At 36.8% G+C, this 21044-nt stretch overlaps 2 protein-coding genes across 3 annotated transcripts in view; both read left to right on the top strand.

Moving 5' to 3' along the window:
• Window positions 1-822, top strand: part of LOC115423999 (myosin phosphatase Rho-interacting protein-like) — a 42431-nt gene extending 41609 nt beyond the window's left edge. The window contains exon 22 of the mRNA XM_030141059.1: window positions 110-822. Within this exon, the coding sequence (XP_029996919.1) occupies window positions 110-250 (141 nt within the window). The 3' untranslated portion in view covers window positions 251-822. The remainder of the gene's footprint in view (window positions 1-109) is intronic.
• A 2190-nt stretch (window positions 823-3012) lies between these two features.
• Window positions 3013-16391, top strand: LOC115424000 (serine/threonine-protein kinase dst2-like). 2 transcript variants are annotated; one of them, XR_003936039.1, is made up of 7 exons: window positions 3013-3362; window positions 5771-7755; window positions 11032-11125; window positions 11587-11636; window positions 15519-15581; window positions 15675-15772; window positions 15879-16391. XR_003936039.1 is itself a non-coding variant. In XM_030141060.1 (6 exons), exons 2-5 carry the CDS (start codon window positions 5773-5775, stop codon window positions 15552-15554), a joined length of 2163 nt encoding a protein of 720 aa, XP_029996920.1. In that variant the 5' UTR covers window positions 3013-3362; window positions 5771-5772; the 3' UTR covers window positions 15555-15581; window positions 15675-16391. The 2 variants fall into 2 exon arrangements, 1 of the variants encoding a protein (XP_029996920.1); XM_030141060.1 differs by having other exon boundaries at window positions 15675-16391.
• Window positions 16392-21044: the final 4653 nt, after the last annotated feature.

The following is a 21044-nucleotide window of genomic DNA, read 5'->3' as shown; positions in this document are numbered from 1 at the left end:
AAACTGTAATTTATCAGTGAGGATCAGAACTGACAACAGTGTGAATGTTTCTGCCAGACATGTCAAAAAAAAAAAAAAAAAAAAAAGCATGATGTGTTTGACGTTACAGGACAAAAGGAACGCGACAAAGAAATACAAAGACATGTTCACTGAGCTAAACATCGTCAGAGCCAAAACGGAGCGAGACCTGGACGAGCTGAGGGAGAACCTGAGACTGGCCCATCAGGCCCTGGGCCAGACGTCGCCATGACAACCGCATCCGACTTTTACACGAGCACTTCATGGTCTGTCCTGTCAGTTCTAACATATCAGCCTTCCATTAGTTTCACTGTGAGTTAATATTTAAAGAGAGTCCATCGTGTTCTTTTGGGATTTTATGTTTTATTTCTATGGATAAAGATGTGAATATCGTGTCTGTATCCTTTTTCCATCCTTTATGTAAAAGGTATTAAAAACCACTAACATTGAATTATTATCATTACCAATATTATTAATAGTTTTGTGTTTTAGATTTTCCTGTGATACTCCTGTGTTCTAACAAGATTTTTATATTTAAGTGTGTCTGTAAATATGTAGTCTGTACAGTTATCACATTTTATATCAGATATATGTTGTGTTTTCATTTTCATTTCTGCTGTTTGGGCCTAAACTGTTTTGTTGTTGTTGTTTGTTTGTTTGTTTTTTTAATAGTTCAGTATTTTAAATGAAACTTTTATTCATTTCTGGCTGAATGTGACGCCTTTGTCAAACACAAAATGTAATTTATAAAGTGCACTGTTTAGATTTTTTTATTATTATTAAATGAAACTGATCAGGTCTGGAGTTGTTGTTTTGTGTTAAGTTGTTGTTGTTTTTTTAGTGTTATTTACTTTCTGACACATTCTGGTCCCGATAAGAAGAGTAATTCAGCAGCATTCTGTAAACAGTTTTAAATCCTATTAATTTAACATAGTTTAATGTCCAGTTAAAATATTCCAGCTCATTGTGCAACATTAGGAGGAGATGATCAAGTTTCTTCTTAAAACACACATTTCACACTTCAAAATAAAGTGAGACAGGAAATGAGTCGTGTTTTGTAAATTCGCCTGAACTCAGTGTCAAACATTTATATTTTGGCCGAAAATGTATTGTTTTATGCTAGGACTGTAGATACACTGTGGAAAAAATATGCATTATAACTGAACTACAAACAGCACCTTGTATTTAAATTGAAATTTACAGTGAATTCAATGACATGAAAATTATAATCTGGAATTGAAAAATGGTTTCAGGAAGCTGGAGGATGCAGAAGATTTGTTTGTCTTGACTATTTAAAAAATACATTTGTTCTGCCAGTAAAAACACAGTTTAATGGTTTCAGTCTGCTGGAATATTCCCCAAATCATCCACAAATACAAGTACATGTTTTAACTGTGCTGACAATTAGAACATGAGAAAAAGGCTCAAAAAACCAAGAAAAGCAAACCTCTTAAATATGCCAAATATTCTAATAATTTCAGCCACCACTCTAATCATTAGAATATTGTTTTACTGCCGTTCATTTGGGTGCCATAAGTGGACCAAGTGCCTTCCCTCATCAAACAGTGCCTATTGTGGTTGTGCTCCACACTGAAGTTTGTAATTATGATTATGATAATTATTAGGATACTTTTGGGGCACAGATTGCAATGTATGTGAAACACAGTCAGACACAAAGAAGAGAGGTACAGGCATGGGTAGGACAATAAATATTAAAGAAAAAAGCAGAATCCCTAAAAACCTATAACATGACTAATATTTTACTTTACTTAACCTCCTTTAGACCCAGGAAAGTAAAAGTTGTGACTTTTTTTTTTTTCATTTCATTTCACATGTTTATTTCAAACCTGCTACCACATTTATACACGTAACAGACAATGACTGGACAACACGTGGTTTGAAAAGGGGATGGAAGAAGCATTGCTTTTAAAGCTCCAACCCCTCACACCACACACAACCCATAACAACATTTCACTACACCAAAACAAAACAATACAGAACAGTACAGAACAAAACAAAACAATACATAACATTACAGAACAATATAAGACATTATGGATCAATACAGAACATTACAATTTCACATCCTCACAAGATAGGAACATAAACATAAACAGGCCCAGACACACTCTGACCCCATACCCACTCCCCCTAATGGCACCCACACTGTTTAGAGCGTCAATGTCACTGCATCTCCTCTGAGTACTTCTTCATTATTTGTTTTTTAAACATTCTTTTAAACTGAAAAATGTTTGCACACTCTTTTAAGTCATCTGCTAAACCATTCCATAGTACTACTCCCCTTACTGAGATGCACGTTGATTTTAAAGTAGTTTTTACCTTTGGTTGACACAATTTATTAATACCTCTGAGATTGAATTTATGTCGAGAATCTCTGTCTTTGAATAATTTTTTAATATTACCTGGAAGACATTTTGTTGATGCCCTAAACATGAGTTGTGCTGTTTTGTAATCCACCAAATCTAATAATTTTAAGTAAAATAAATAATTAAATAAATAATCGCCATGATTGGAAACAGCATGATGCTACAGTTTTATTCAGATACATATTTATTTATTTATTTATTTATTTATTTATTATTTTATTTTTAATGGAATGCCCCTTGCAGTGGACAAATTTATTTATTTATTTATTTATTCATTTTTAAGATGTAAAAATCTTGTCTCCTACAGAGGACAAATTGCTCTGCTGGGTCCAACTGTTACATAAACACATTTCTATATTTAAAATACATATTTTTGGCCTGTAAAAGCCTCATCTCTAGTTCATTACTGTTTTTTGATATTGCTTCACTTTGTTGATTATTGTATTCTATATACGCTGGTTTTGCAACATTAAATCTAAAACAGCAAAATCGGCTCTCTCTCTCTCTTTTTAATTAATTTATTATTATATTTTTATTTATTTTCGGCAGCAGGATTAAAGTGGTGTGACTCAGGGCTTTTATTGTGAAAGGCGCCGTGTTTCCCCGGTTCGTCTCGTCGGTTTTGACTTGACTCTGGTAGAGGAAGGTGTCCATGATGACAACTTTAAATACCAGGAGAATCTGGGGCTGCTGATTCCCTTCTTCCCACAGCGAAGTGAAATGTTTCCCGGCCGTCATCGTGGCTCGTTTCGTCGTCTTTCGGGTCGTGTAAGCCGGCTAACGTCATGCTAAAGCAGCTAGCATGAACCGCCGCTTTTGTTTACATCCAGACCCGATGCGGGGCCTGGAGAGGTGTGTTAGCTAACCCAGCTACCGAGCCCATCCGGGGACAGGGACAGCCTTCAGCCCGCACCTCCGGGACCTGGGTCGGCCATCAGAACCGTTGACACCTTAGGGGTAAGAGTAGAAGCAGTCTGGACTTTGACAGAACCGTTTAACACTTAAATGAAACCCACGAACACGTCCCGGGGTCAGCGTGGACGGGCAGGTGTCAGTACCTGGAAACACGGTGGAACTCAGGCTAAAGACACCCAGCACACTAAGAACATTAGAAATACTGTATTTATTTAAGACTAGACAGTTCATAAATGTTAGGACTGTTGTCATTAAATGCCATTTATTGATATTAACATGAGATCACTGTATAAAGTCCATTTATAGAAGGATTTCATCTCCATATGATAGATCCATCAGTTTGTTTTTATACTAAACAACCTTAATGTGATGTGTATTTGTTCATCTGGAAAGTATACAATAATAATGTAAGCCCTGGTTCTTCTAAAATATAAAATAAATTGGATTTACAGTTCAAGTTTCAGTGTTATGTTAGGAATTCACCAATATTGACCTCATGTTAGTTTCTGTTTAGATGTAAAGGTTCTTCTGAAATGTAAAAAAATAAATAAATAAATAGGAAAAAAAAAAAAAAAAGGGGGGGGGGGGGGGGTTTATAGATGATACTGAATGTCTGACATCAGCACATGTTTTTCTGATATTGTATTTAAGGCTTATATTGTTTATATCAGGGGTCTCAAACTCATTTTAGTTCAGGGGCCACATTAAGCCAAACTTCATCTGAAGTGGGATGGGCCAGTGAAATATTAACATAATAATGTATAAATAATGTCAACTCCAAACTTTCTTCTATGTTTTGGAGTGAAAAAAAGTAGAATTATGCGATGAAAAGGTTTACATCTACCAACTATCCTTTAAAACAATGTGAATACCATGAACAAACTGAAATTTCTTAAGAAAAATAAGTGCAATTTTAAAAATATTATGTCTGAGTTTATCATGTACACATGTAAATTACAACTTACGGATCACGGTGGATCTATGAATACACACAACATTTAAAAACAGGCGGAATATTGGTAAACTTGCACTTCAGACATTTCAAAATGTTCATATTTGTTCAGGTTTTTTACGTTTTTTGTGAAATGATAGTTTGTTGTAGTTTAAACACAGTAAAATGACATGAAAATGTTTTAATTTACAAAGAGAAAAATTTGGAGTTGTGAGTATTTATAGGTTATTATGATAGTATTTTACTGATCCGACCCACTTGAGATTAAATTGGTGTGTATGTGGAACCCGAACTAAAATGATTAATATATTCAGTGTAATTTTTGCATTACACAAATTCATCCCAGGGGCCAGACTGGACCCTTTGGCGGGCCAGATTTGGGCCCCGGGCTGCCTGTTTGACACCTCTGGTTTATATGATAAAGTTTTTGCTTTTACTTATCTAGGAATCAGTAAACAACAGTTTTTTTCCCTGAATATTTCTTTGAAATTGAAACTGAAACTAAACAGAAAACTGAAGGATCAGTATCAGTGGATCCCCAAAACAGTACTCAATAATATTTGTGCCATCAGTATTTATCAACAATTTGTTTTACATTTTAGAAGAACCAGGGCCATACAGTACACATCACATTAAGATTGTTTAATATAAAAACAAATTAATGGGTATTTTAGATGCAGCTAAAAACCTTCTCTTGGACTCTATGAAGTGATTTTATATTAATATCAACAAGAGTTCTAAACACTTATAAACTTGTGTCTTAAACACACCCTGTAAATAAAGCATCCCTGGTGTTTCCAGTGTTTGTTTTTTTTACTCTGTATTTACAGTGGCCAATACATTTGTGTCTGTATGCAACTGCTGTGATCAGTATTATTTACATTATATAATTCATACCTTTTTTAAAGACTAACACTATAATTCAAGTAGCATTTGTAATGTGTTTTCTCTCATTTACTACAAGTTCTGTTTATGTATGTAAATATATAAACTTGATTGCAAGTATATAATAGAGGTCAGTTGTAGTGGAAGAGCAAATTCCATGAACCAAGAAGTTTTGATTTTAACCGAATAGTTGTTGATAAAATGCAAAAAATAGATAATATGATAAATAATGAAAACATATGAGAATTGAAAGAAAAAAAAATGGAAAACCTGTTGAATTGTGATGTATAATGTCTGGATCTGAAGTGATGTTTATCAGGCTCATTATTAGTGATGAAAGACAAAAACTAAAACTAATAGGAAAAATAATTTTGCTATCGAAATAAAGGATAAGGACAAAACACAAGTGTAGGTCAAGCAGTTTATTCACAACAGTAATATGACTTTGCACAGCAGGGTTTTGAAACTAGTCAGTTCTTCTAAATAAAAACAAGATTAACACTACAAATGAAAATCAGAAACCAAACTCAAAGACTAAATATAAATAAAAACTAGTGAAAGTTGATCCATGAAACATGTATGATGTTCTGTGTCATCTTGTGTGTTTTTGCAGTGATGGAAGTGTCCTCTCAGGATCCATCTCTAATGGCCATGGACCTGTCAAAGAGCTATTCAGTGAAACCCATCACCCGAAGCCACGCCGAAGCCATGGACCTGGTGAAGAAACCCGAGTGGTACCACAGACGGCCGCAGAGCTGCAGCACAGAGCGCAGCAGGTCCAGAGCCGCCACCTCCTACAGCTCGCTGCCCACGCATCCCGAAGCAGGGGCGTCCGTCCACTGCAGGGACATGGATCAGGGTCCGGATGCGTACATGAACTCAACGCTAGCTCCAGGACTGTACCGTGACACAGGGGTTCACGGCAACCTGTGGCATCCGGGGTTCTACGGGCCCGACCAAAGCGGCGGTCCTGGTCCAGAAAGCAGTGGTGGCGAGGAGAGCGACAGCGACTCGGATGTCATTTTCCTGGTTTCCTCAGCTAAGGAGCCGCTCCTATGCAGTCCGTTCATCCAGGAGGGCGTGAGGCACATCGTGGAGCCCCTGTCCCCCGCTGTGTCCTCACTGGATGAGGGGAGAGGGTGTTATCACCTACCTCAGCCCATGAGCTCACCCAGTCCCGACAGCTCATATTCAGACGACTCCTCGGACAGCTCAGTGGACATTCCTGTGCATCATACCCGACCCATAGTCCTCCTTTCAGACCTAAGCTCGGTTTACGGCAACCCTGCTGAGTCTCCAGTAGATATTTCAAGTGACGACAGTGATGTTATTGAAGTTTCAGTCACCGAGAAAAAGAAGAAAAGGAGAGAAGCTTCTTCACAAAATAAAAGCGAGAAAACTCCACGTAGAGGGGTGAGGCATAGCACCCGAATCCGGAAATCTATTTGTGAAAAGCCTCGTTTTACCTGTGGAATATCCCGGCACAACTTGAGGAGACAAGTTAAATACGATGCTGTGGGGATTTATAACGAAAGTTGCGATTCTGATGACATGCTAGAGTACCTAGGGAGACTGTCCAGTTCAGACGCAGAGTCGGTCGCACAGCCAAAACTGTCGCAAAGACTGAGCAGTAATTCAGATGACTCGAACACAGAGAGACACAGGAAATCTCCCTCCAAGTCACCACCGAGGGAGGAGCGGCCTCAGCGCAAAGCATCATACACAAAACGCATCAATTACAAACGGAAAAAGGCTCCCGCTGTTGGTATGACAAAAAAACTGAGCAAAGAGGAAGACAACTGCAGAGTCACCACACGGCAGCAACAAAAACAGCAACAGCAACAACAACAGCAGCAACAACAACAGCAACAACAACAGCAACAAACGGTCTCAGACAGTAGGAAGGTGGCAACAAAGAAAAAGACAGTCACTAAACGGAAGAGAAAAAGGTGTGGCGTGAAGCAAAGCCAACCTTCGTCGTTGTTTCCCTTCACAGAACCTGAACTCAAGTTCAAATATGCAAAGATCAAAGATGAGAAAAAGGAAAAGAAATCGGACCTTTTCTGCCCGTTTGTTCACATGGAGCAGAGGATGTGCACCGTCGTCAACTATCAGGAGGAGGAGGCGACGATGAGGAGCAACAGCAGGAGGGGACTGAACCAGACCGCCTCTAGGTCGGCATCCGGGTTCGTCCCCACCACGTCCTGTTTCCATCTGGGTCGGCTCAGCTCGGATAGTGGGGGACTCACGGAGCTGCTGTGCTGCCTGTGTGGTCAAACCGCCAACGCCGTGGGCCTCGGAGATCTGCACGGCCCGTACCGTCCTGCCGCCGGTCTAACTCTGGACCACCAGCAGGACGACGACGGCAGGACGACGCTCGAAGAGGATCAACACGGACTCTGTAATAGCCATTCAGACGACAAATGCTCTGCCGGGAAAAGTTTGTCTGAGAGCGACAACCACTCCCTCCCAAAGGTGCCTCTTAATCTCGATGAGTGCTGGATCCATGAGGACTGTGGCATCTGGTCCACTGGTGTCTTCCTAGTCAGAGGAAAGCTGTACGGGTTAGCAGAGGCGGCTCGGCTTGCACAACAAACAGTGAGTGGTCACAGTAAATCACTAGAATGGGTTTTCCAATTTAGGTTCAAAACAAGCAAAGGAATGAAGTCTAACTGATCTCCGGAACCTCCTCAGCAGCAACGACAGAACATCCAAAACATGAAACAAGACTCCACAGGAAGTATAGTATATTAAAAATAATAAGAAATAAATTCCCAAAGGGTTTCAATATCTGGACTGAATTCTTCTAAAATTTCCTCAGAGTGAAACATCTCATCTCTCAGCCTCGAAACAGAAACAGACTTACAGCATTCTGTGGTTTTGAGCTGAAATGCCAGTTAAAGGATTAGTGTGTGTTTGAGGGAGTTTTTAAGGTTTTGCAGATCAGAGCATGACCAGAAGCTGTGAATCAACCAGAAACACACCCTGACTATCTTCTGTCTTCCTTCAGTGTTATCTTAGTATCTCCCAGTTTGGTCTTACACTGCACAGGAAATTACTGAATCAGCAGTAGGACTGTAGACCTGAGTCTATAAGATTCACTCAACACTGCACTGCACTTTGACGCTGACGTATCAGAACCACATGAATATTTTAGATGCTACATTTCGCTTTCACTTCTACATCATCAGCAACAACCCCTTTTTAAGACTTAGTACTTCTTCTGAAATGTAACAGAAGACAGAACACATTACGTTTATTCTAGTGTGAGCTTTTACATGAATCTGAGACCCGATGTTTTTAAGTTATCTGTACGTACAGATATGTCCCAAATCTCAAATCAAGACTTCAGCTTCCAAATAAAGTCAGTTCTTCAGTATGTTAAAGTTGTAATACCACTGACGGCCTCTAGATGCTTCTTCAAAAAGCTTTTTCTCCCATAGACTTACATTGAGCTTTATTAATACTAAGTCAGTAAAAAAATTTTTTCTAGAGGTCACTCTGGTCTCATTAGTTTTATTTGGATCATCTGTTGATTTTTTCTCCATTAATCAGATCTCAGATTTAATAGAGGGACTTTCAGTTTATAAAAATGTGTGTTTTTTTTTTTCTTTTATTAATCACAACAACTCTACAGTAGTTGTGGTTGTGGTCACACTAACAACGCTGTAAAATGACTTTTTTTTAATGCAATTCTTGCTGATGTTTACAGACAGCAAGACTGTAGTAGCTAGAAATTAGCTTACCCATGACCCCTCCCACTCCTGCAGATCCACCCCTTTTATTCAAATATGGTCACTTCTGGGACCAAAAAGCCAGCACAGTGACATCCTAAATAGAAACTACAAACTTCAGCAATTCAGTTCACTGCTCCAAATTCGCTAATGCTAATGCTAGGTTCTGCTAAACCCATAAAGACCCAGTGCTGCTTTTATGGCAGTTCCCAAATTAGTTTTTCTCTAGATTTAACATTTCTTAAGTGATTTATTACAATATTATCCTATGTATTTTTTTTTTTGTGAAAATCAGGTATTTTCCTATATTTAACTCACTAATCATGTAGATGTTCATAAAAGCTCAGATTAAAGTTGAGGGTTTTTATATCAGAAACAGACAAAACTGAAGAAAAAGTGACTTTTTCAGCAAAATATCATTAAGTGAACATAAAAACAAGTGTGTCCATCCACTGTTATTGATCCAACTCCATGGGTTTCACTGGTGAATCAATGTTGTAGAAGATGACGGTGTTTCCATGGTAACTACGGAGCCTCTGAACGTCCAAATGGGTCATATCTGATGACCATGAAAAGATGGCAAACTGCATTTTACACCGATTATTTACATCAGATCAGTAGATGGTTTCGGTCGCTGATGGCTGTTTGGGTCTTTATAGGTTAAAATTCTGAGACTGAATTTCCCTTTTTAGGTTAATAGAATGAGTTAACCTTTGACCTTTTAATAATGTTATTAATTGTTATAAACAAAGATCTGAACCACTAGTGTCTGAGACATAAGTGATTTACTTCTGAGTTGAAGCTGAACAGTTTTTAACGGGGGTGGGGGTGGGTTGTGGGGTGCATGTTGTGTTTGCTTACTGGAAAGATCATGTGCTTTTGGAGTGACATGAGCGGAGACATGAGAGATTAAAGCTGTTTAAATATGGCAACATGACTTGTGAAGGTGATAAAAGGATGAACCAGAAATATAGACCATTCGTCTTGTAAATACTTCAGTAATAAAGTCATGACAAACCTGAATATGGTGCTGCTGTAGTCTCAACAGCACTGAAAACTGTCCTGCTTCACTTCTCCCTCATCATTATTTAGTGTTTATTGGTGTTTGTCAGACTAGTTCAGAGGTACATTACTGCCACCAGGTGGAATGGAGATGCTACACTCTCATTCGTGGGCTTTGGTAGTCTCATTTCTTCTCTTCTGCGAAGGTGAAGTATGACACATAGTGGTAAAATTTTCCCACCAGCCCAACTCTGTTTGACACAAACACTCACATGTACACAAAGATGAACAGGTTTGATTTTGGACATCAGTGGTATAGGTGACAAGATTTCAGCCAATGGAATTTTTTGAAGAAAACTCTAAGAAATTTCTCATGAAATACATTTATTTAATATTATTTATTTGTACTTTAAACAACAGTTAAGGTGTTTTTACAGAAAAACAGGAAACTCAGAGATGATGCACAAACAGAAGTGCCACCACAATAACACAATAACTGAATTTAAAGACCGACTTTAAATGACTTCTTACTACCTGTTTTATTTCTAAAGACTAAGTAAGATTACTTTGTCTTGTTGCATATTCAAAATAAACTAAACTAAAAATAAATTAAGAAAAACTGAGAAAAGAAATGATACAAAGTGGAAGGAATGCAAGACCCGAAAGTTTAAAAATATAATAAATTAAAACATTAAAATACTAAAGAGCATGAAAACAATTAGTCATTAAAAATCATAAAGACATAAAAGTAATAAAAGGTCCCAATACAACAGTGTAAAAGCAATAAAATATAACAGAAAAAGCTAAAATGATTCAAAATCATAAAACCCAAAGAAACAAATCTATTTAAAAAATGTGTTTAATGGACTGAATTAAAGGACATCATTAATTCTTCAGTGTCAATTCCCCACCAATATAAAAAGTTTATTGATCAAAATAACAAAATTATTTTTCTACATAAGCTTCATTAGAGTCTAAACACTTGTCCAGTCTGTGTTTCCGTCAGTAGATTTCTTCTTTGTAGAATTGCTGGGTCTGTCTTTGTTTTGACATTTGTCTGAGAACTTTTTGACTCTACCTCGTATGTTGCTGTAAATAAATATTCAATCGCTATGTATTTTCTCACATGTCTTTGCAGATATGTTCGACATGCCAACAAACGGGTGCAATAATGGGCTGCTTCCAGAAGGGCTGCCCCAGAAACTATCACTACAGATGTGCCATTCAGTCAGGTACCAACCATCTGCAGTAAAACCAGCCATGAGTAGATGTGACATAATCCACTTGTCATGATTGGCTCCTCTTGTAGATACACGATGGTTTAATGTGATGTTTTTACTCTCAGCGCTGCATTCTGGAAAATGATGTTTAATTTAGGTTTTTAAAGGCTGCACTTGACTCACTTCTCTGTGTGGGAAGGCTGTCGTTCTCACTCAGCCTGAAATGACTAATCTTTAAAGAGAATTTAATGTGTCTTTTCAGCGTGTGTGTCTCGCTGAGTTAATGTGACAGCTCATGGAATCTTAAGCACATTTTTCTAAATTAAATACAGTAGGATGCACTGTATAATAACACAACTACAGCACTCATCATCTCCTCATCTGTTCATCTTCCTCTTTCCTCCAACTCCACTGTCACTCATTGACGTTTGCAGAAAGTGGTCCTTATCTGGTCTCTTGTCTTGTGTGTTTAGGTTGTGTCTTAAATGAAGACAACTTCTCAATGAGATGTCCGGACCACAAGGTAAAGAAAATCCAAACAGCCTCATTGTATTTTAGTTGTAGATGTTACTTTATCCTTCACTCTGCATTAGGGCTGTGTGTTTTGAAGGAAATCCCATCATGTTCAGCACATTTTCAACACATTTAATGAAGGAATAGTTTTTCTTTTTATTATCCTACTATATAATGCGCGTTCTTTGTCCAATCGATGTTGCAGCACAGGAGGGCGTTTGTACAGATTTTCCTCAGCCTTCACAGGCCCGATCGCCACCAAACTTGCCAAATGAATAGAAACGTTACCTGACTATCTACTAGGCACAATTTTATGTCCGTATTCAAATGTTGTGAGGTATACTGGGCAATTTTAGCCTCTCATGCTATTGTACAATGGCACCACGGGTACAATGCCGCTAGTTAATATAACCTTTATTTAACCAGGAAAAAAAAAGCTCATTAAGATTAAAAATCTCTTTTTCAAAATTGTCCTGGCAAGACAGCAGCAGCAGCAGAAGTTACACAAAATGGGAATCACAGCCATGCATCCACTCTAAAAATATACATAAACACAATGAAAGTCAGTACTAAAAACAAACTTAAAATGGATGAGAACAAGTTTTTAAACAACCACACTGAAAAACTGCGTCTTATAACATTCGGAATTATCTATTGAACAAATAACAGATACTTACACATACAGTCCTGTGCAAAGTCCCAAAACCAACGTTGTGTTTGTTGGTTTAGCAAAGTTCAAATGTCCACAATTATGCATTTGTTTCTGTATTAAAACTAAACTGTACAATCTGACATTTTTACACTTTTCTTTTGTAATTTTAAAATACTCGTAATACATGTGTGGCAAACTAAAATGTAAAAAAAATTCACCGGGTTTTGGAGCTCAAAAATGTTTCATTCTCATGTATTTCTGATAAAAGTCTGACCAATCATTTTACTCGGTCCGAATAAAATGATTGGCCGAGCTTCCTGTCTGTCATCCGTTGCCACGTCCCGTGTCAGTTGCCTACCGCTGTCACTAGCATTAGCGATCACTGTAGATTTAGCTGTAGCGTTATGGACAGTGTTATCTGTGTTAGCGTTAGCATGAGTGCTTGCAGCAGCTTCAGTGTTTATTGTGATGTTGTCATTAACCCTGTTCTCAAACGCAACTCTGGGGTTGCGTTTGACTCTGTTGGTCATACAATATCCAGAGGTAGTTCAGCACTTTGCTAGAGGACTTCTCTGGCCAACAGATAAGTGTCAGAGGTTAGGCAGGGGGAAGCGAGTGGGACTTTCATGACGGCCATGTTCAAATTTTTACTAAGCGCTGTGTGACATGCCAGATCGGTAGGTATAGCTTTAAGATCCAACCTGGATATATGTGAAGTATGTCCAGCACGAAAAACAAAAGTTTCAGGGAAAAAACAGGTTCTATAAACCAAAGTGGTCGTATATAATGTGACCTCCTTTTGCATTTAACATGACTTTAACCCTTTAGTTCAGACAATATCAGATTTATGGTGTTACTTTTCTCATGTTTTATACAAGGTTTCATTCAACACATGTCAGATGTTCCTGATTGTTTGTGCTGCTTCTTGTTATAGGGTCAGAGGTCACACTAAATCTTAACTTAACAATATATTTAGTTAGTTTTTTGTGTGTCTTTTAAGACTGTGTGCATATTTCCTGTATTTTCTTGCTATATCTGAAGAAAATAGAATGAGAAACAAATATGTATGATCATTTCAACCCTGAAAAACAACAAATATAAAGGTGGAATAAGACTTTTGCACTGTTCTGTATATGATTAGTTTTCTGATTGTATTTTAAGGTTTCTACCAAAAACTTTAACTATAATAACTGCAACTCAACTCACTCACCTGAACAGTAGAGTCTGCACCACAGCTACAGCAATACTGAGTTATTTGATGAATGATAAAAACACTGACTAATGAGTTAATGAGGAAACATCTGAATCATGCTCAGAATGTCATGTTAATACTGCCTGTTTGGCTGTAATGTATCTGTATGTCTGAGTCTGTAAATCTCACTTGGTTGTAAAAATAGAAGAGTAACATCTGATGTGAAGTATGTCTGTGAACTGCATTTATCATCTCATGCGATAAACATCACCAGCACCAAAACAACCGCAACACATTTCACCTCGTCCTCATGACAAAGTATGAAAACTGGCAGAAATCTCTCCGATCTAGTCATGTTGAGACGTTTTCAGAACAGACTGTGGAGAGAAAAAGTTACCAAGACGTCATTTATTTGACTTTTGGGTGTGTAATCCTTTCATTTATGTATTTTCACAGTCTGATACTTCAGTAAACTAAAAGTCAAACTGGATCTAAAGAGGATATGTCTCTCACCATTGACTGCAATATAATACACTGGCCTACAAGTAAATTACCTTCAGAATAAAAGTAGTGAAACTTTATAGAGTTTGAATCAGTAATAAAGAAAAATTTATGAGAGAATGGGTTTTACTCCGTAAGAATGTTTGTCTCAGAGTAAAACACTGGCTGTACATTATAATACATTCACTTTACAGGTTCTTGATACTGGAACATTTATAAATCTTTGTATAAATGGACATAAATTAATATATACAGTATATGTAATAACGCTTTATCATATCACACTGAAAACATCAGCCAACCAGCACTTACGTAGTTTTTCTAATTTATCTTATTAAAGTATGTAAGATTTAGCGCATTTAATCTGAGGCAGATCATTTATAATTAAAAAAAAAAATAAAAATTGTGAAACAGTGATATTTATCTAAAATAAGGTCTGACTGGAAGAAACTGAATTATGTTAAGAGTATGAATAAGAATAGAATAGAATACAATAGAGCAGAATGTCTTTGTCATAAGTATAAGTATAATAAAATTTAAAAGTGCCATCCAATCTGTACATCATATATAAAGCTTGCCATAAAAATACATATAAAAGCAGCTAAAATAAATAGGTTAAAAAAAACAAAACAAAACAAAGCAAGCAGAAACCCCATCATAAGAAAAACAGCAGTGATGCCAGACAGTTAATTTAACGAGTCTATAAAAGGCAGTAAGTGATGCATCTGTAGATTTTTGAGATCCACCGCTGTTATGTGAATATTCAGAATTTGGATTTCATCATCATCATTATCATCATTATCGTCATCATCATCATCATCATCATGGTTTGAAGGTTTACCTGTTAAATGTCGTATTTCGTGCAATAACAGAAAATCTGAGCTGATGAGTCTCTGAATTGAAACCTCTGATCTGGATCATGTATCGTTGTTTCAGACTCGTTCATATTTTGTTAAAGCTCATTTTTAGTGTTTTTTTTGTCTGCAGGTCATCATACCTAACAGGGTTTTATGTGTAAAATTGATAATACAAATAATAGTTGTTTTCTTTTTCTATGAGTCAAGTGACTGTTACATTCTACTATCACTCCACACATACATAGACACAATTATTCCTTTAATCTGTATCCTTTTCACTTATGTTCGTTTACTTTTTATTGATTCTTTGTGATATTCTGAGTAGCTGATGGCATTATAATTGTAGATGTTGGTGTAGTTCTGTCAAGGCTCAGAGCAGCAGCTAATCCAGTATGGACTTCACCGAAACCAAATTAAGCCAAATTAGTGAAGAGAGCATCACAACTAAATGTGTTTATCCACATCTAATGAAGCTACAGTTGGTTCCCAGTTTACTCCTGTAGTAAGTTTTATCCTTAAGCCTTTTGGGAGTGAATTTATAGTGTTTGTAAAAAGAAATGGAAGAGGCCAAAGTGATGCAACGTCTTCAGTTCAAGCGTGGTTGATCAGAGTCCAGAATAACTTCAGTCTGTGTTACTTTCACTCATCGTCTTCATGAACATGTATGTTTTGTGTGTTTGTTTCTACCAGAACAAACTGTGTGTAACCAGACAACACAAGAGATGACGTACAGGACATTTGGAGGCTCTGGAGGTTTGTGAAGTTTATTGTTTAAGCATGTTTTTGTGTTTATAACCTGCACGAATATTATCAATCCCTTTTGGAATCACGGGTCCGTTTTTCCAGACTGATACTTGGACGTCCTCAGGATGCGACGCCATTGCCCCGACTTCACCTACGTTTTACACTAATTAAGACCACAGTGTGTGTGCTCGAACCTTCTGGTAAGACCTCACTCGTCACGACTGAAACATGGACCAGGGCCCACTGTAGGATTTTTTAAGACGTATCTTTGTTTTTGTTCTTTTGTTTGTGTCTGTTCTAACGCAGGCAGTCACACCAATGGGACTGGCAAACCGAGCCAACATGGTGTGTGTTTGTGTGTGAGTCTGTGTGTGTGTGGATGGAAGAGCGTTTGGTAATTTATTCCTCTTCTGCAAGAGCCGGACTTGGATTAGCCACGTCACAAATGCAGTTTATTATTTGGACATAAGAGCTGTACAAGAGGAGCTTTACGATGTTGTTGTATAGGATGCGGTATCTTTATATGCAGTAAGGTCACTTGTTTTCTTTCTACTGTTTTGTACTTTTCTATTAATGTTAGTGCTTCAGTCATCACCAGTTTGTGTCTCATGTTGGAGTCTCTGGAAAATGAACACTTTGAGATCAGCAGGGAACATAAGAGCGATTAGACGGTATTTCCTTTGTCATCACAGACTCGTTGACTTGTCTGGGTAATTAATGATTTTTATTATATAGATTAAATTATTAGTAAAAGACATAGGGCAAAAAACAACAGAATAGATGCAACAAGATAAAAATGTTGCAAAAGACATAACAAAATAAATAAATAAAAACAGCGTAGAGTAGGGATGGGTACTAAACTACCCCCAGAGCCAAATTATTAACCCTCCGGTATCCAGGTGTGCCTTTTAGGCACACTTTGCACTTCGTGTTAAAAAACTTCATATTATTTTTCACAATTTAAATAAGGTTAGAATTCAAAAGTTGTTCATTTTTGCATGGTCTTTAAAAATCTGGCCACCAACTAAAATTTGTACTTTGTAAACAAAAGAAAATTACAAAACTAGCATCTGTCTCCCAAGTGTGCCTAAAACACACTATTTCTTCCATTTGATGTGTATGATTAGGGCTGACCTTGATTTACAACAATAAAATCAAATTAGAGCAGAAGAATAAATCAATATATAATATTTAATAGTTTGATTTATAGGTGTGCCTTGTTGGCACCCTTGGTGACAGATGCTAGAATTTTTGAACATTTGACCTAGCACCAAAAATAATCATGCAAATTAACCAGTGATGCTGTTAGTCATTGACATATGCCAGGCTGCAAAAATCATATAAGATGTGATCCACTTTTTATGTAGTATATTGAAAAAAATTAATTTTTTGTGTTTTTTGCATCCAAAGAAATGGTTTGTTTACATTACAAACACAGCATTTAAAGGGTTAAAAAGTGTGACAGTTATTGAGTATTTGGTGTTTTTATTTACGGCTCAAGTTGATGTAATGGAATTTTCTGATTCCCTTCTTTGTTTCTATATCCATTCCTGACTACCCTTCCCCACTGCATATTAGTTTTCCCATATCCTTACCCAAATCCTTCTACTGTGTGTGTAAATTTTCTTGCAAGGTAACAAAAGGTGACTGATAAAAGCCGTGAGTTCATCATTCAATCAAAAGGCCCTTTGAGCAGACTGGAGGTGTCACTTGCAAATGTGATTCACCCTATAAAAAGGTGGACCTTGTGAGAAGCTCTTTTTCTTTTCTTCATAATCGCCGCTCGTGTGCAGAACCGACCTTTCTTGACAAAGAAATAAAATATTGTCGGCCGGCAGATGTTTCTATTTCATTATTCACCAGCAGCAGAGAAAAATTTCCATAACACTGATGAAATAGAAAAAAAGTGTAAAAGAATTAAAAACAAACTGTATGAAATTTTTTTTTTGACATAATTCCACAAGTGTGCCAAAAAGGCACACTTGGTGCTTAGTAAGGGCCTTGCTGGACAGGATACCGGAGGGTTAAAACACAAATATCGATAAGATCTGTTTTCGGTTTTCATTACACTAGTGGAGGCAGGAAAGTATAAAAATAGGTCTCACATGTGTTACAGACCAGGGTTCAGGGCTCTGAGGGGTGGGGCCTATGTGTGAGGGGCGGGGCCTCTGTTACTGCAGCTCTGAGCAGCTCAAACACACAGACATCCTAAAGATACTGAACCCGTTTACAGGAACATAAAAATCTGATATCTCTGAGATCATTTTAATAATCACATCTGATGCATTTATGTGCTAATAAAAAAAAACTAGTTTACATATTTCAGTCTGTAATTGTCTTTCTTTCAGAGTACGTATGGACATAGTGATGGCAGATTCAAACTTCCTGTTATTGTCTTTCCCTCATGTTGTGACTACATTGCTTCTTCTTATTCTGTCCTCATTTAAATGTAACCCTAACATGAAAAAAAGAACACAAAAGAATACCATTAAAGCACCAGATCCGTAAGTATTAAAGATAGGAGTAGTTAAATTTATGAAAATCTTAACAATACCCATCCCTAAAATAGAAGCAACAATACAAAAGTGTTGTAAAATATGTAATTATCAGTGAGTTATTATCAATTATCCCAATATCATAAAAATGAAACAGTATAAGATGAAAACATGATCATTGTTGTTGTTTTATTGCCCTGCATGATTGTGTTTAATATTGATGTTAATCAGTTTCTCAGTTGGTAAAACTCTTTTTCTGTCAAAAAATTGCCAAAGTAAGAGTAAAAAACAGAAACTAAAAGTGGCAAAATAGAAATGATTGAGAATTTTAGATGGTTTGAAGATTCAGGGAAAGCCTTTTGTTCATCCTGCTGATCGACTAATGTGTATTAAACCAGAGACATAAACTGCGACTGCACATAAACCATTACATAATTTATTTTCATCAAGTTGCATGTACAGTTAGCGTTTGCTTCAAAGCACTTTATATAGTCTCATTTTCTTCTATCAGCTGTTATTTATGTCTGTTTGTAGACTTTGTTCCTCCTGTTTTTACTAAAGTTATTTAGAGAGTTTAATTTAACATAAAGCTGCACTAAGCAAAATTTATATGTACAAAAATAAAAAATAATGAAATAAAATCACAATGTCTAATAAGCTGAAATGAAACCATAAAACCCTGACAGAAAACATGGCATTCCCAACAACAGAGACCACATACTGGGCATTCACACTGTTCAATACATGTAACACTGGGGAATAATCTGGAACCATTTAAACATTTCATCAGTTGGATTCAGATTCAGATCCACTTCCTGAAGTTGCCTGGTGCAGCTTTAATTCTCCATGTTTGTGCGATTCTGTGTTTCATTTCCCATGAGTCCTTCCTCACCTGATTTATGAAATGTTGGAAATATGAGGGTTTGATAAAGTGTCAAGTGTTTGATTTCATGGCTGCACTTTTTATTATCAGAGAAATAATTGTTATTTAATAAAAATCATTAAAACTCAGCTGCTGTCCTTGTCTTGAAATGGAAGAACTGATCTGGAGGTTTTCACAGTGAGCGCTTTCAGCGTCCGCATGTCCTTCTAAAGGTTGTTTGTGCAGAAGTTGGCAGAAATGATACATAATTGTTTCTGCTCCTACGCAGCGAGTAACATGTAGTTGCTGTGAGGAATCCATTTTGTTCAGGTTTTGGCAAATCACCAAACACCTGAAGAGATTTACTGTCACATACAAACTGCACATTTGTGTTTTATAGCTTGTTGTTAAATGTGTTCGTAGTTAGCTGAGCTGTTAATTATCACATGGGAGGAAAAAAAAGGCTTTCGATTCAATATTAAATTAATTATTTTGCAGAAAATAATATTGTTCCTCATTGCTTTTCTGTGTTCAAGTCGCTCTTCTCATTAGTGTCGACAATAAACGTAATGAAAGAGGACATCTGCAAACATTCACCCGCATCCTGTTTTAATGAATGAGTTTAATTAAATGAATACTTTTTATGTAAAAGTCCCTTGCACAATTTGGACAGGATCTCACTTTTTTTTTTAATTGAATTTCAGGTCGTAATTATATTTATGCTTTTAAAAGTCATTGAAATGCAAAGAAAAATGTCCTATACGTACCTGAACACTACATGAAATTGTTTAAAGGTTCAGTGTGTGACATTTAGGGCCCTCTAGTGGTGAGGTTACAAATTCAAACCACATGAATTTGTCTTGGAGGATGTGAAGCGGTGTATGACTTCATCAAAAAGTTTTTTCAAATTTGTTAAGCCCCAGTGATATCCTAATTATCACTAATCCATTATTCTTTCCTTATTTCTGTACCTGAAAAACTTCGAAGATGACTCCATCATAAACACAGTCCGCTTGTTTACATAACAAACCAAAACGTCACTTGGGCCTTTTCGGAAATTTTGTCAGGAAGTGTATTGTGGGAGTGGACATTCCAGGCAGCAGCAATTTCGCTGTCTCTTCGTGAGTGCTGAACCCAAATGTCGTCTATACCTCCATTCACTGACTACACTCATTCTCGAAAACAACCCAGGTGGACTGAAGAATTTTACGTTGTAGCGATCTGGCTCATTTTCTTGCCGAATCTGTGAGAAACCGAACAAAAAAAAATAATAAAAATAATAATATAATAAAATAATAATATAATAAAAATAATAATACCCCCCACCCCCCCAAGGGGAGGCAAGGGGTATTGTTTGTTTGTTAACACTCTAGCAGCAAAACTATTGGTTGAATTCGTACCAAATTTGGTTTATAGATTGCCAGTGACCCAGAATAGATCTCATTACATTTTGGGAACAGTAGGTCAAATTTAAAATTTTTTATGAATTTTCCAAATCTTTTTTTTCCCCATTTACTTATAATGTGTGAAATTTCAAATGACTGTAGCAGCAGGAGTCATGCTTCAATTCATACCAAATTTGGTTTATAGATTACCAGTGACCCAGAATAAAAGTCATTATATTTTGGGAAAAATAAGTCAGAGTTTACATTTTTTATGATTTTTTAAATTGTTTTTTTCCTCATTTCTTTATTGTGGGCTAAATTTCAAATGTCTGCAGCAGCAAAACTATTGGTTGAATTCATACCAAATTGGGTTTATAGATTGCCAGTGACCCAGAATAGATGTGATGACATTTTGGGAAAAGCAGGTCAAAGTTCAAATTCTTAATGAAATTTTTACAGCTTTTTTTTTTTCTCCCATTTACTTACAATGGGCGAAATTTCATATGACTATAAAAACATAAATTTTGTTTGAGTTTATTTCAAACTTGGCACATATATAGAGGCATTTGATATGCTGACATCAGCACATGCATAGACATGATGACATCAGTTGGATCGATGCCAAAATAAGCTACAATATGTGTGAGGGGCGGGGTTTGTTGTGTCTGGAACCACTTATTCGGTCCATCCAGAGATATAAATAGAATCAGTTGTTTCTGCATCATTTCTC

Source organism: Sphaeramia orbicularis, chromosome 8 (assembly GCF_902148855.1).
Source record: "Sphaeramia orbicularis chromosome 8, fSphaOr1.1, whole genome shotgun sequence".
In the NCBI taxonomy this organism is placed as follows: domain Eukaryota; kingdom Metazoa; phylum Chordata; class Actinopteri; order Kurtiformes; family Apogonidae; genus Sphaeramia; species Sphaeramia orbicularis.
The sequence above is the reverse complement of the archived record's forward strand: the minus strand, read 5'-3'. Positions and strand labels throughout refer to the sequence as shown.

Bases quoted from the DNA above. Each gene is read 5' to 3' on its own strand.
- LOC115424000 (XM_030141060.1), top strand. From the start codon at position 5,773: ATGGAAGTGTCCTCTCAGGATCCATCTCTAATGGCCATGGACCTGTCA. The intron at 7,756-11,031 runs GTGAGTGGTCAC...ATGTCTTTGCAG, and splicing joins CTCGGCTTGCACAACAAACA to ATATGTTCGACATGCCAACA. The intron at 11,637-15,518 runs GTAAAGAAAATC...TGTTTCTACCAG, and splicing joins TGAGATGTCCGGACCACAAG to AACAAACTGTGTGTAACCAG.